Raw genomic sequence first — 14,288 nt, 5'->3', positions numbered from 1 at the left:
AGCCAGTCACCCTCAGTAACTTTTGGATCTAAGTCTTACAAACAAGCAAAAGTTCAAGGATGGGATTCTGCTGACCATGTTTGAACCACAGATGAAATCTGCTGCAAAGTGGTTTGCCACAATCAACAGCCAAAACGAACTCAAATCTGAATTTTTGTTCTAAATGCAAACCCAAAACGAACATTCAAAGGTTCAGCTCAACTGTTCAGTTCACAGTACAACAAAAAATACCTAGGTATGCTCAAGCCCACTTAGTTCCATTTTTACATCTAGCAAGAATCAATGAATGCTGGGGTTTTTTTTCTTTAAACAAATGCATTTCCATTTCATACACAGTCCAAACCCCTCTCCCTGGCACTTCATCTTGGCTTCTGTGTTAGATGCTTTTCAGTTTGGGATATAAGGACATGGTAAATGAAAAGTGATCTGTGTTTTGCTACACTGCAGCTTTATTTGTAGTACCTCCCCACTCCACCACACCAAGAAGAATTAAGTCAAAATAGAGACAACTCTGATTTCTCGTAAGATCTCTGGCTCCCCTGAAGCCATTAAAAAAAAAAAAAAAGAAAGAAAGAAAACAATTTAGGGAATGAACACCTCGGAAACTATTCCCTTCTCTTGATTATTTTGGCAGCAGAAACCGTCTCAGTCTTGCTGCCACACCTCTCTCCCTATTCCCCAAGACACAGCCCCTGAATATATGGGAGCTATTTGTGTCCATGCTGGTTGTTAATGCACAATCCCAAACTGCAGGAGGGTGATTTCTGTGTCCCAGTGTGCTCACGGCAGAACCCCCACCCCAAGCTCTGAAAAACTGCACATGGCTTCTCATGAGACACCCAGAAAGGATGGCAAACACTCTGAACCACCAGAATGAGTGCAGGGAGAAATGGGAAAATGGAGCAGGGATTCAGATCAAACTGAGTTGCAGCATTCACCAGGAAGGGGGGAAAAATTTGCTGTCATATGGCCACAGTACATCCTGTGGTCAGTGGTACCCCAGGGTCTGTCCTCAGCACTCCTGCAGTGTCACCAATCAGTGGAAACAATTCAGACACTGGGATCTGGAAGCACACCAGGGAGCACAGCTATCAAAGTACCCAGTAGGGTCTGTTTCTATGAACATTAAAGTAAAATTAAAAAAAAAAAAATCCAGGCAATGTTATTTGGATAACAAATGTATAATCTAGGATATTAGTGTCAGGTCAAGCCTAAAAGACACAAAACACCTGGAAGTGATTGACCTTAGACCCCCATTCCAGGAACAGGACCTTTCCTGCAGATAACAGAGCCCTTGGGGAGCCCTGCTCAAGACACCCAGGGAAATCTGTGTGAACTGTTCTCACTAAAAACAATTCTTTGTTTGTCTGAGGAAAAAACCTCCACCCCATTAGATTTCACTCGATCTTTGACTCCAAGCAAAAAGCAACAATGACATCATGCACTCTTCATTACACTCTGAGTAGGTTAAAATCCTGATACAAGATATTCCCACTATGCACATGTTACTGTGCCCACAGCAATGGCTCTGAGTCATAATTTTTTCCCTGAGAGCCAGAATTATCAATTACAGACATGAATCAGCTTGAAGCTAGCCTGGAACTCTGAGGAAGAAAGCCTGCAAGAAATACAACCTGAGCATCATTATTCCATTCTCTCAGCATCCAGCATCCCTTCCTGCCTCTCCCAGGTTACTGGTATGGAATGGCACACCAGGAACCTGCCAGAGTGGCTGATCACGGAGGTTCAGCCCATGCAGAATATAAAATTAAATACTTGAAAATAAATCTATTGAGCAAATAGATTCAATTTATTGAATCTATTCAATTGCCTTGTTTTTAATAGCAGCTCTCCTTCCAGTGGCTCAGCTTCATCCAGCTCATCATTACCCAGGCCCCCACAGCTCCTCTTGAACAGCTCATTGGTTTTATGTGGATATATTTAAACACATGTCTGAACAGAAGCCACAGCTCTGCACATCTGAACTCTGACCTTTCTAATGCAAAATGGATCAAGGTACCTTGACAGGCAACTTCCAAAGAGGACCCAAACCTACCCATCTTTAACAACTGCTGCACGAAACTACAGCTCTAATTTGATTTATTACACCCTAACTGGCTGGGGCCAGGTTAACAGGGTTCAGCCAAAGAGGTTCTGTTCAAAGGAATCTTCAGGCTCTCACTGGGCATGTTCCAAACACTTCTTAAGAAGTAACATGAAGAAAGGATGGCTCCTTTCAGCCTTCTAAACAAACAAAACACTCCAGTTCATCCGAAATGCTCCAGCAAAGATATGAAACATCTGGGCAATCTACTGGAACTATGGGTGAATGAGAGGTGTGGTCAAGTCCAGTTAACAGGGATGAAAGGCATGAATGCCTGAAATTAAAGGCTGCCTGGATTCTTCTGTAATTGCAGGGTACACCCAGATGACAACTGCACACAGCTATTTTCAATGGGGAGCTGCAAGTCTGAAGTGATTTGTACATCACATTTAGTCCATCTACTACCAGGAAGCTTTCTGAACTCTCTTACCAATCTTTTTCTCTTAAATGGAATACAAAACAAAGTAATGCCTTGTGATTAAAAGAAATCAAACCAGCAATGTATTGTACAGAGATTAAGTGGGTAGCCAGGACTGGGAAGGAAGCCAGGTGACCTCCTATCCTCCAGGCTGTATTAATATCCCTGCTTCAAATGGCCCAGCCAACTGCAGTCTCCGTAAGAATTACTTTAAATTTCTTTAAAACGTTGTGGTTTTATCCCATAATCCATATTTCTAATGCTTCTCTCAGCATGTCAGTTAGCCATGCATCTTATTGCTGATTACACATGCATGGAACAGCAGAGCTCAGATCACAAAATGCTCTCTGAAAATGCAGTTAAATCATGTCATAACAGCACTATGAACTGAAAAGGAACTGATGCCAGCTCTTTAAAAGTCATGCCATTTACTGGATTTCTTTTTATAAAGAATCCCTGCTTCCCATCACATTTTTAGGTTCTGTTTGCTCCTTTCTCCACTGCTGCCACAGGTGCTGCTTTGGGTTTACCATTCATCATTTGCTTCAGTAAGTGTGAATTAATGAGCCCTTTAGCAAAGACAAGATACTAGAGGATTCATGGCTGTATTTTTTTTTTTTTGCAAAAGCATCAAACATCAATTTGCTATAGAATTCACATAGAGCAGAGACATTTAAATAAAGGAAATTTTAAATGGATATTATGCATCCTACACAAAATGTTTCAGCTCCCAACTATTTCCATCTCAAAAACCAGAGAAGACACCAAAAAGTCAGGCAGATCCAATTTTCTTATATTAACTTTCCTATCTGAGGCAGACTGGCAAGAATAGGTGGAATGCCACTCTCTAAAATTCTGTGTTTAAAACAAGCTCATCTGGACAGGAGTTGTCCTACAGACATTGTTTAGAGTAAATTGTAAAGCCATTCTAAAACAATCTGTGCACTCTTCAAGCTCAGCTCTTTCTTCCTGTGGTTCAGGACCTCTTCAAGGCAGCTTTGTTCTGATACTGTGGTTACAAGGGAGAGGTGGTGCTGAAATGGCTGAAGTTTTCATGAGAATAAAAATGAAAGTAGTAGCAAATGGGAGACAGTTACGGTAATAGTGATAAAGTAATTATGTAGCCTCCCATTTCCTTTGCTTGCAAGGCAAGATTCTACTGACACTGAAACCATCCCTGCAACCATGCAGTGAGCAACCAACCTGCCTAAGGAGCCAAACAGCTTTATTGCTGCCTTTTACTGCTCCTTTTGTTTGCATTTTTATACATAAAGACTGACTTTTTATAATCAAAACAAGTTCTAGTGAACACAGGCTGAGAGTAGCTGCTGGCACACCATATAATACACAGTGGATGAATTTGAACCTTCCCTAGCAAACAATCTGAGTTGTTTTGAATGCAAATAACCCCCAAATATCCTCATTACTAAAAGTTACCAACTTCAAAGGTCTCACTAAAAGTTAGTAAAGTTACAGGGGTTTGTACATATTCCTCAGTTTGGGTCTTAATTTATTGCTATGCACAAGAGAGAGAGAAAATGTATAAAACCAAGTTCACAAGGAGCTGGTTGGTTGTTAAACATACAGGACCAAATGAGAACTGGTCTAGGCAGAAGCAATTTTATGGATGTGTCTGGGTCATTTCAGAGATGAGGTAATGGTGACAAGAGATATTTATCAAGTGTGACTGTTATTTCTGTAATTTCCACCAGTCACATTCCTTGAGAAGGCAGAGCAGGAGTCACTTCTGTCTGTAGAGGCAGATTACACACCAAAACCAGGGACTAAGGAGTTCTTCCCTCTTGTAATAATCCAATTAGACACTGATCAGTTCTTGGTTTTGCTCTGCATGTCTCTTTTCAGCCTGAATTCCCCTTGTTATGCTCCCTTGCTGAAAGGCAAGTCCCTGCTTGCCACACAACTGCCACTTCCATCAGTTTTCTCAGCAGCTCCTCTAAATGACACCAGTGCTGAATGCCACAGAGAAGAAACAGACTGGGCTGTGTCCCTTCATCCCCAAGGCTGCAGCAGTGAAGATACAGCAGCACAGCTCAGGGACCACACAGATACTCTGGGGAAGAGGGGAGGGAGAGAGGGGGAGGAATTAGCTCCACTCTGTGTCCAAGACAGCAGCACAGCTACTTCCTGCCTGGAGCCCTGGTGCAGAATTGCTAATGACCACATTGGCTGCTCCCACAGCTCTTTCTAATTATCTGTATGGAGAATTCAGAGATTAGGCATGCCCTGGAATTCCTGGGTGGAGGGGCAGGCTGCAGACTGCAGCAGGCTCAGGGTGGAGGATGGAAACAAGGTGGGCAGAGGTCCCACCAGCAAAGGTTACTGGTGGACCAGCAGCAGGGCCCAGCTGCCTGCCAGCTAAATTCCCAGTTTGGAGCTGTTCCAGCTGGTGACCAATTAATTCAGTGTTTTCACTGATTGTCAGTGCATCCAGGCAACACAAGGGAAGTGTCTTGGACTTTGGGATGGACAGAATGTAAATGCTATTTTTAAAATGACCCAGCAGGATAGAAAGTTATGCATGAGAGAGCTGCATTTATTTTATCCCTCCAATCAAGAGACTTGTGTTTGTTTAAAGGATAAAGACCTCTATGTGAAAAAAGGTAGAGCTTGGCTCAAGTTATTTGGCTCCTCTGGGGAAGCACGTCTGTGCACTGGCATCACTGAGAAGGGGTGATTACATTGATAATTCCTGGTTATTCCTCACATGCCATGATTTGGCTGCTGCATTTTAATTCCAGACACCAATCCTGGGTCCAGCTGGGACATACAGAGAAGCTGCATGTACACATTCAGCCATAAGTATTTCTATTTAGGAAAATAATGCTTTTTCCTGCTTGCTCAGCAGGCTCTGGCCAGCGGCCTCTGATTCTGCAAAGAAAATTGGGACTATCTTGACATTTTCAGCCTGTGTTCTCATGAATTAAAATCTCTCAAGATTGCCCTTTTTATCAAAGCATCTTTCCAAATATTTCTGAAGTTTATATGATTCTGTGATCTATATTATAACTGCTAGGAAGATCAAGGCAATGCTATAATGTAAGACTTCCAAGGTCACAAAGATGGTCCAGACTTAGAAACAAAACTCCTGACCAATGTATTGTCAATTTTAATTTAAACACAGGATAATCTCTCCTATCTCAAGAGCTATTAGCAAAACTCCTTTCAACTTTTGTACAGATAGGAAAAGTCAACATCCTCCTCTTCATCAAAGATCAGAGAAACACAGAGAGAGCCAGAAATTTCATCCACTTCTCAGAAGCTCACAGAATAGAGTAATAACTGCCTGAGAAAAACTCACTGCTCATATATCCTGCTTCTAAATATCAAAATGCAACAAGTGCTGTGGACTCAGAGCTCTTTAAGCTTGTGCAGCCTCTCAGAACAGAAGGGCTGGTGCTGGGACTTCAGGGGACGTGTCACTGTCCACAGAGCAAACCTGCCTGTGTTACTGGTGTGACTCAATGCTTTTTCCTCTGGCTCAGCAGGCCCTGATCTCAGGCACACAGGTTGGTGTGGCACCAGGGAAACCTCCCCAGTCCTGCCCAGAGCAGAGATTCTGCCATGAACACTGCTCAGAATGAATGGATGGCTGCCATGCAAATCTGGAGGGGTTTTGTGCAGTGTTTTTCTTCACCCCCACCACAGAGCCCAGGAATTATTTGTTTTGCTGTTAATCTTCACAAGACCACAGTACTGAGGGAATTCCAGCCTTTCCAGGCTGCACATAAACTGCAGGACAGCAGATGGGATTTAGTTCCTTGCTTAGAAAAGTGAACCTGTTCATCTGCTCCTCAGTGCTGCTGCTGAATTAGGCAATGCCACAGCCCGGCTCCTTCTCTTGACCAGTGAAATAGTTAGACAGAAACCTGGTTAGTTTAGACAGAGAGAGTGATAAAATTTGGGAATGTACTGAAACAGTTTTAGGCTACTTGCTGACACACACAATGTAATGTAGAAAGTGCACAGCTGGTGATTAAGAAACCACTGGGTTCTCTCCTGTATTTCCTTAGGACAAGGCACAGCTGTGCTGGGATTCTCAAGGCTTCAAAACTAAGCTCCATTATATATGTGTCAAAGGAAGTGTTTGAGCAAGCCAAGTCCTAGGTATTACATTCTGACCAGGTTCAGAGTGTTGATCCTGGGTTTTGTCCCATTCAGCTCTAATTCTGGTGAAGAATCAACTCTGCTGGAATTACCAGCCCGAGTACCAACCCTGAGGACTGTGGTAGCATTTATATTTTATACATATGTATTTTTTTAACATAATTTACACAGCTCTATTTACTCTCTGCAGTCCAAAGTGATGTCAGTGAGGTAAAGTGCTCAGCTGACAATTAGAAAAGATAAATGCTTAAGTAGACAGAGAATGTCAACTGCTCACACTAATGACATACAAAGAAGTAACAGACTTCTTCTTTCTAAACATAGCCTTATTTTCCAGAATAAAGAAGAAACCTTCAAACATGGATGTGCTGAAGTACAACTGGCCATGAAGGAGCTTTGAGATCTTCTATAAAGCACGTCCTCAGAAAGTGCAGCCCCAGGAATGCACCTGCAGTCCAAAAATTGCATCCTGGCAGTGTGTCCCAGCAGAGTCCATCTCCCAAAGGAGAATGGTCCCGTGACCACCTGACCAAAGGGAATATGTTATGTCCATCTTCGTGTCACACTTAATCCGTGCTGGATCTCATCCAGCCAGCAAACCAGGCAAAAAAAAAGCATCAGAAAAAGCAGGGGCTAACAGCATGGAATAGGGCTTGAGAACGAGGAAGATTTGGAGGAAATACTGCCCAGCACAACGAGAAAAGAAATGCAGATTCCTGTGAGAAAAAGAAAGCCACAAATTCGTAAACAAAAAGCTGGTATTAGTCTGAGTTTAAATTGAACACAAAGGATAAAGAGCTTTATATTACATCCACTGCCAAACCACCAGTTGAGCAGTCTCTTGCTATAATTACTTGACAAACAGCAAATACTGCAACAGCTTTATTTTTCTCCCTAAGCTTTTGCATCTCTGCTCCATGAAGAGCTGCCTTGATCCACAGCTGATGCACTGACACTGCCATAGTCAGGGAGGTGATACTATGCAATGGCTTGAAAGCACAGATCAAGAATACATGAAATACAAACATTTTCAGAGGTACAGCTGCCATTTCCCTTTATCAGTTCTAGGACATTCCCTGTCTGCTCCTACTTAGCATTCTTCTGCTAAAAACAACCACAGAGCTTTACTCTAAGAGATGGTGGATCTTAAACAAGTGGTGGATCCCAAATAGGTCCTGTTAAACCAAACATCACTTTGAACAAAAGAATAACTATGAAAATGTATTGGAGGAAAGAGCCAGGATCTTTTGGGCCACGGGAAGGGTGTGTAGTGGTTGAGAAGAGCATGAAAATAGTTCCATATTCATTAACATGGTGGCAGTTCCTTCTTCTCTCTAGAGAGAGCATGTGTGGTGGAAACAATAATCCTCAATTCTAATGATCATGGGTTAAGTGCCTCTTAAAGTTCTGTGTTTTCACAATACATCTGTGAATAGCAATAGACTTTAATCTAGAGAGGTTTGGCCCCTTGACAAATGGTCTCCACAGAGAGCAAAGAGAATCTGGGCACTTAAATGACACCACAGCCACTAATGACACGATTTATGGAAGGTGATAATGCAACAAGAATGACTCAGCAGCTTCCAGGAGCTGCAGCTCAGAGGAATCAGCCCGTTAGAAAAGAGGCACCCAATTCCTGCTTCAGGCTGCTGCTAGGACGTATCATCTTTTTAAATAGATGAAAAAAAGCCCCAAGACAACAGAGAAAAAGCTATTTTAACACAAATAGCTTACTCTCAGCAGGCTTTGTGGTTTGAAGTATTTGTGGTAAATGAGTTTCAGAGCCACAAAAGCATTTCTCAAGCCTGGTCACCTCATGGCCCTACATTACACACCATGATGTCAACGAACTTGGAGAGGCAGAAGGAACAGCAGAACTGTGTATCTGGCAGAAGAGAGCCTGTGCCACTGCACAATTCTTATAGGGAACCATACATTAGATTTGGTTTTTTAAGGTGGAGATTTTCCACCAGGAAGTTTTGCACCAAGACACTGAGTCCAAAGCCTGATTTCACTCACAATTCTTGCTACTACTGAGACTTTTTAGCACCTCCCCTGCACAGTTATTCAGAATCAGTGGGCAAAATTCCAGATAACATTCATCTGGGCACCAAAACATGACAATTGAAATAATATGATCTGTTGTGTCACAGTTTATGCAATCCCACTTTCATATGCTTTTCTCCCAGTCCTTAAACTGAACTCCCACTTTATTTCCACTCCAGTGATTCTGTTTTCATGTTCTCAATATTTTTTTCTTAGTATGCAAATCTTTCTGATATCAAATCATTGTTTAAATAAGGATCTTAGAATTGACATAGCCAATTACAGAAACATAGATGCTTTCATGTTTCCCTTCAGTTACTGTAAACTCATGCAATTTCTTTTTTTAAAAAGCAAACAAAACCCTCCAGGCCACTGCTAATTTGTGTTGCACTTCCCCCAACTCCCCTCAGTGTCCCTGGTTTGTTTTATGAGATTGCCTCCTGGGGAACACACTGAAGTTCAAGGCCAGGGAATGTTCCCACTGTAGTCCATGCAAGGAGAGTTTATGGTTGGACTTGGTCTTAAACTAAATTAAACTAACTGATTCTATATTTGCCAGGAGCAGGATGAAAATTTCTATCTACCAGCTTAAGTTTTGTATGAATTAAAGCATTTAAAAAGTGGAATTCTGTGTGCTGGTCCCTAGGTCTCATCCCCAGATACCTTCCTAGGTCACTCATCCAGCTTTCCTCAGGAAATCTGGGACATGGGGAGTAGCTGCTACTGAGGGTATCAATTGTTCTAATCCATTTTGCTCATACTGCTTGATGAAATCATAACTTAAACAGAAAGGAATCCCCTCTTCCCCCCCAGCTCAGATGAGGAATTGCTATCACACATTTTGCCACCAAAAAGAGAAGTTAGGCAGCCAAGCAGCAAGTTTTTAATGCTCTCATTCTGCTGTGTCACAGAGCTGAAAAGAGTTTGCATCCCAAGTTCTCCCTGGTTCTGGCTTCATGAGAGGAATGACATGACAGATTACCCTGGAATTTGCACAGATGATGCCTCACAGGGGTGTTATCTCTGGAAAAGAAGTCATGCACGTCATCAGGGCCCTGCTCTGTGGAGTTCATACCTCATTCCACCCTTGCAGTGGCAGAGGCAGGAAGGAGGGTGACGTTCTTTACTCCATTTCTTGTACTCAAGGATGATAAAAACTCCCTGTGGAGCTTAACATCAGCCTTACCATGGGAGTGCAGAGGTCTGGGAAAAGCAAGTTCATGATGAGTTAGTGAATGCACAGCAAAGAGTGCAATGGGAATGAGAGGCTGAGGAAGAATGTCCAAGAGAGAATTCCTCTAAACAAAGCAGTGAAGATAGAGAGGCAAAATTCTCACCATAAATCAATATTGTGATTGTGCTTTGGTTCTTCTGACTTTAATATCTACCCTGAGATGTCACACAGGCCTCTGTATTTGCAAAGCCACATCCTTTTTTTCTAAAAGCAATATGTTTAGTTCAACTTGGGTATAAATCAGATAAAGAAACCTACAGGCTGATGCTCAGAGAACACTTCTAACAGTGAGAAGGGCAACACTGCCAGGAGAAAGCATTACTTTGGAGATGGGTTTGCTGGCTTAGCAGAAGTTAGACTTAGGAAAGTTGTATTTTGTTAATTGCTTTCTGAGGACTGCGTGGGAATGTTCCCACATACTTTCAAATCCAAGCCCAGGAGAATTTTAGCAGAGGAGATATAAAATAAATCAACACAACACAGAACACACAATTTCACTGTAGTCTTTGAGGCAGTATCACAGAACTGAAGGCTAAACACTAACCCTGGCCTTATTCTTTCTAAGCTGTGTCTAAAGTCAAGATTTGTCTCCAGCACCCTCCTTCTGGGAAATTACTGCAAGCCAGATGAACACACCAGTGTTAAGAAACAACTGAAAGGAAAGCCACTGTCCTCTCTTCCAAACTTCTGCACCCTGCAGCTAATGCTTCATAAAGAAATGCTCAGGAAGGAAAAAAAAAATTATTATTGACTTTAAAAGATGGAATCTGCTTTTATTAGAGACTTGCTCCAGGGTGCACATCATGTGGCGATAACTGCTTTTGTCTTCTGCTCCAAGTAACAAACAATATTATTCCTGAGAAAGAAAACTTCCAACATGATACCAAACCAAGATCTTCCTGCACATCCAGCATCTGCCACAAGATGAAATATTGTCTGTAACTTCCTCCCTTGCAGAACCAAAGGCTTAACTCAACTGCAACCAACAGCAGCCAGGAAAGCACAGCAATGGCCATGCAAGACCTGGATAAACCATTATCCCTGATTAACAGTGAAAATCACTCTGCAAAGAAATGAGACAGTCTCAGGCAGCCTTTGTAAAATCAAGCTGCAAACTTCATTTGGTCAAGGCCACACAATGAAATATTCCTTTGGTTTTGTAGACAGGACTAAAAAAAAAACTCACACAATAATGTACTGCCCACAGAAGCCTACAGAAAAAAATATTAGAACGTACTTTCAAAAACTGATGTTAAATTGAGGCTGCTGCACATATACACTCTGTTTCTCACCATCAGCAAGCTTCAGTGCAGTAAATATTTTGGGGTTTGTATACAAATTATTTATGACAATTGGGGAATGCAGTGTTAAAGAACTCTGTATGAAGAGGATGGAAACAGCCCATAAAATGCAAAAATCAACATACAGTATTATTCATATTTCTTTGAAGTGACTGCTTACTGCATACTATAGGAAAGTGATTAAAGTAAAAAGGTACCTACTCTCTTACCTGGTAACCTTCAGTCTTCTTTTGGCACCATTTCAACAAAGCATTCCTCTTGGAACCCCCATACTCCCGAGCCAGGGCTGCCAGGGGGTCCTTCCTCTCCACACTAAACCAGGGAAGAAGGGAGAAGACAATAAAGACACTGGAAATATCTTTAATTTTTACCAGTGTGTAAATAATATTTGTATGACAAAGCAGAATGGCAGCACAGAACATGAACATAAACCAAACTGAATTAGGTTTTTGGAGCTTGCAATTAGTATTTTCCTTCACACAAGGTGGTGTCACTGCACATGAAGAGCTGAAAAAACAGAACCTGTGATATCCAGTGGTATGTGTTAACCAAACATTTCTGCTATTATTTTAATCAACTTTACTTACACAAATTTCAAGTCATGTCTTCATTTTATCTATTTAAAAGTAGGATTGAGGTGTAAAATTGAAAGCAACTGCCTGAGAGAATCTGTAACACTAAATTCACACCCAGCTGAGCTGCTGCAAAACAAGTTCTTGAAAAAAAAAAGTGAAAGCTGAGAACATTTAAAGGTCAACAACCAAAACACCCACATTGTCTCCACTCTACAGCTTCTACTGGTGGAAATAATGGTGGAGATCAGAGGAAAATATATGTTTTTTTCTCAAGAGAGAAGAAAATTATGCGTCCAATTTCCTTCAGCCCTCAGAGCCTCTGGTTTTGAGCTCACCACAACATGCAAAATGACAGCAAGATAACGAGGGCTGACCACATGTACACGTGATGGAATTCTTGTGTACAACTCAGTGGCTCCTGAAAGCTTGCTAGCCTCATTTCCCATATAACTGTGATCATTACAATCTGAATTTTCATATCTGGATCTAATGGAGCCTGGTAATTCCCAAAGACCAGCCAGCAGAATCTGCTCTGGAGACAAGAGATCCTCCAGATAAATCCTCCAGATTAACTAATTTATCATGGTTCCAGGTAATGCTGTTGGTCTGTCCTTTTTTTCCCAGGAAACTGGGCTGATACCTGAGTTTGCTTTGGGGTTTCAAGCAGCTGGGGGTAGAGGAAAGCATCCTGCTGCTGAAGGCCATTGGGGGCTTGCTCAGGGATTCCAGGGAGGGGCTTTTGCGGAGGTAATGGTCTGGTTTCAGCTCTTCATTTCTCCCCTTCAAAAGGTCTGTGGGAATTCAAAAAAAGCTGTCAGTTTGCAGCCTGAAGAATTTGATTAATCACTGTCCTGCCACCCCAGCACACAATATGTAGTCTGTTGTTTTGATTCTAAACAAATGTACTCATTTGTTCATTAAACACACATGGGGCTAGGAAACCTTGAGCAGATTAGAGGTGACCACAACAAGGAATGGCTTTGATGATTTCAACAGTACAGGCTGCCTGGTTTCCTGTGATTGATACTCCTGCTGGGGGGTAGGGGCCTCAGGTGAATGAAGGGAAATACCAAAATCTACAGTCTCAAAGGTTCAAAAGCTGAGCACCAGATATTTTCACCAGATGACTGAGCAGCCCTAGTACAATGATTTCTTTTCTGCCTCTTGTCTCCTGAATGTCTCCTGAATGCAGGGAAAGGCACTTACTCTCCCTGACATCCACTCTGACATAAGTTTGAGAAGGCTCAATATATTCACAGCAGATACATCTGTATTTTTCTTACACACATGATGTAATTTATAGAATGTATTTATGATATATATTATTATAGAGTCAAAAGAAAATCATTGCATATCAATACAAGAGGTGATGTAACAAGCCAGGACTGCACATCATGTTATCACCAATTACTGAATGCAGAACCCAACTTTTTCACCTCTTTTTCAGTGACATCCCTATGATAATTATCAATTAATGCCATATCATCGAGGTGTGAATTCCTTTTTATCTCAGCTTCAGCTCCCTTTGACTTATTTCTGGGTGCTAGAAAGTCCAGATGGAGCCAGTAAACCTCTGACTCTCAAAGATCACAGCCAAAGAGCAGCTCTGAGTGAAATAATCCATGCTCCTCTCCAACTATGTAACATTTGGGTCACATTAGGGACATCACAGAACCCTGCTGTGACGCTGGTCAGATGGAATCAGCCAGAAGATTTTTATTATGGAGACTACTTCAGTCTGAATTTCCTTGGGGATAATTTTTGATTCAGTGCTGTTTGCATAGGGTCTGGATCAGCTGCCTTCTAGGATTATTTAGATTGGAACCAGAGCTGTTACAACTTTACAGTGAGTAAGCCTTTGCTATGGATTATTGGAACTAAATTAAATCCAGGTACAAAGAGAAGCAGTAAATACAGGAACTTGTTAGATAAGCAGCCATAATTTTTTTTATCATACAATGGCTTATAAATTATATCTGTTGATTTTAACAGATTTTCACAGACCTGTCTATGGGTAATAACAGAAATTATCCATGGCCCAGAGTGAGATATTTATTGTTAAGGACTGGCATCATATTACATAGCTGATAGATTATTTCACTCTACAGTAAACTGGTAGAGATTAAAAAGGTCTTATGTTGTGTTTGGGATCTAAATACTCATGCAAGACTTCCTAGAAACCAACTGATAAAAGTAAATAAACCCTGTCCATTTCCCTAGACAGAAGCAGACACTTCTGCTTGCTTAGCCAAGTTCTAATTTCTCTCCTGTATTAGCAAACTATTCCAGAAAATCCAGTCTAGCCATCAAGAAGCTGTGACTGACTGTTGGGGTTTTTTTGTCCCTCCCTGAAGTTTCACTACAGGAACATAACACTTAATCTGTCCTTAAAAATTCTAGAATCTGTTGTTACTAACTTTGATTACAATGCAACAACTATATTCAGGACCAGATAATCAAAATAAAAGGGCCTAGAGAAAATGGG

At 41.5% G+C, this 14,288-nt stretch overlaps 1 protein-coding gene across 7 annotated transcripts in view; it reads right to left on the bottom strand.

Annotated features, from left to right (window-relative positions):
• Positions 1–14,288, bottom strand: part of SPECC1 (sperm antigen with calponin homology and coiled-coil domains 1) — an 87,656-nt gene that overhangs the window by 8,102 nt on the left and 65,266 nt on the right. For all 7 annotated transcript variants that reach the window (XM_053961154.1, XM_053961151.1, XM_053961153.1 and 4 more), the window contains 2 exons: positions 12,444–12,594; positions 11,438–11,540 (listed from right to left, as the gene is read on the bottom strand). In XM_053961154.1, the coding sequence (XP_053817129.1) occupies positions 11,438–11,540; positions 12,444–12,594 (254 nt within the window). The remainder of the gene's footprint in view (positions 1–11,437; positions 11,541–12,443; positions 12,595–14,288) is intronic.

Source organism: Vidua chalybeata, chromosome 20 (assembly GCF_026979565.1).
Source record: "Vidua chalybeata isolate OUT-0048 chromosome 20, bVidCha1 merged haplotype, whole genome shotgun sequence".
Lineage (NCBI taxonomy): Eukaryota > Metazoa > Chordata > Aves > Passeriformes > Viduidae > Vidua > Vidua chalybeata.
This window is presented reverse-complemented; position numbering and strand designations above follow the sequence as displayed.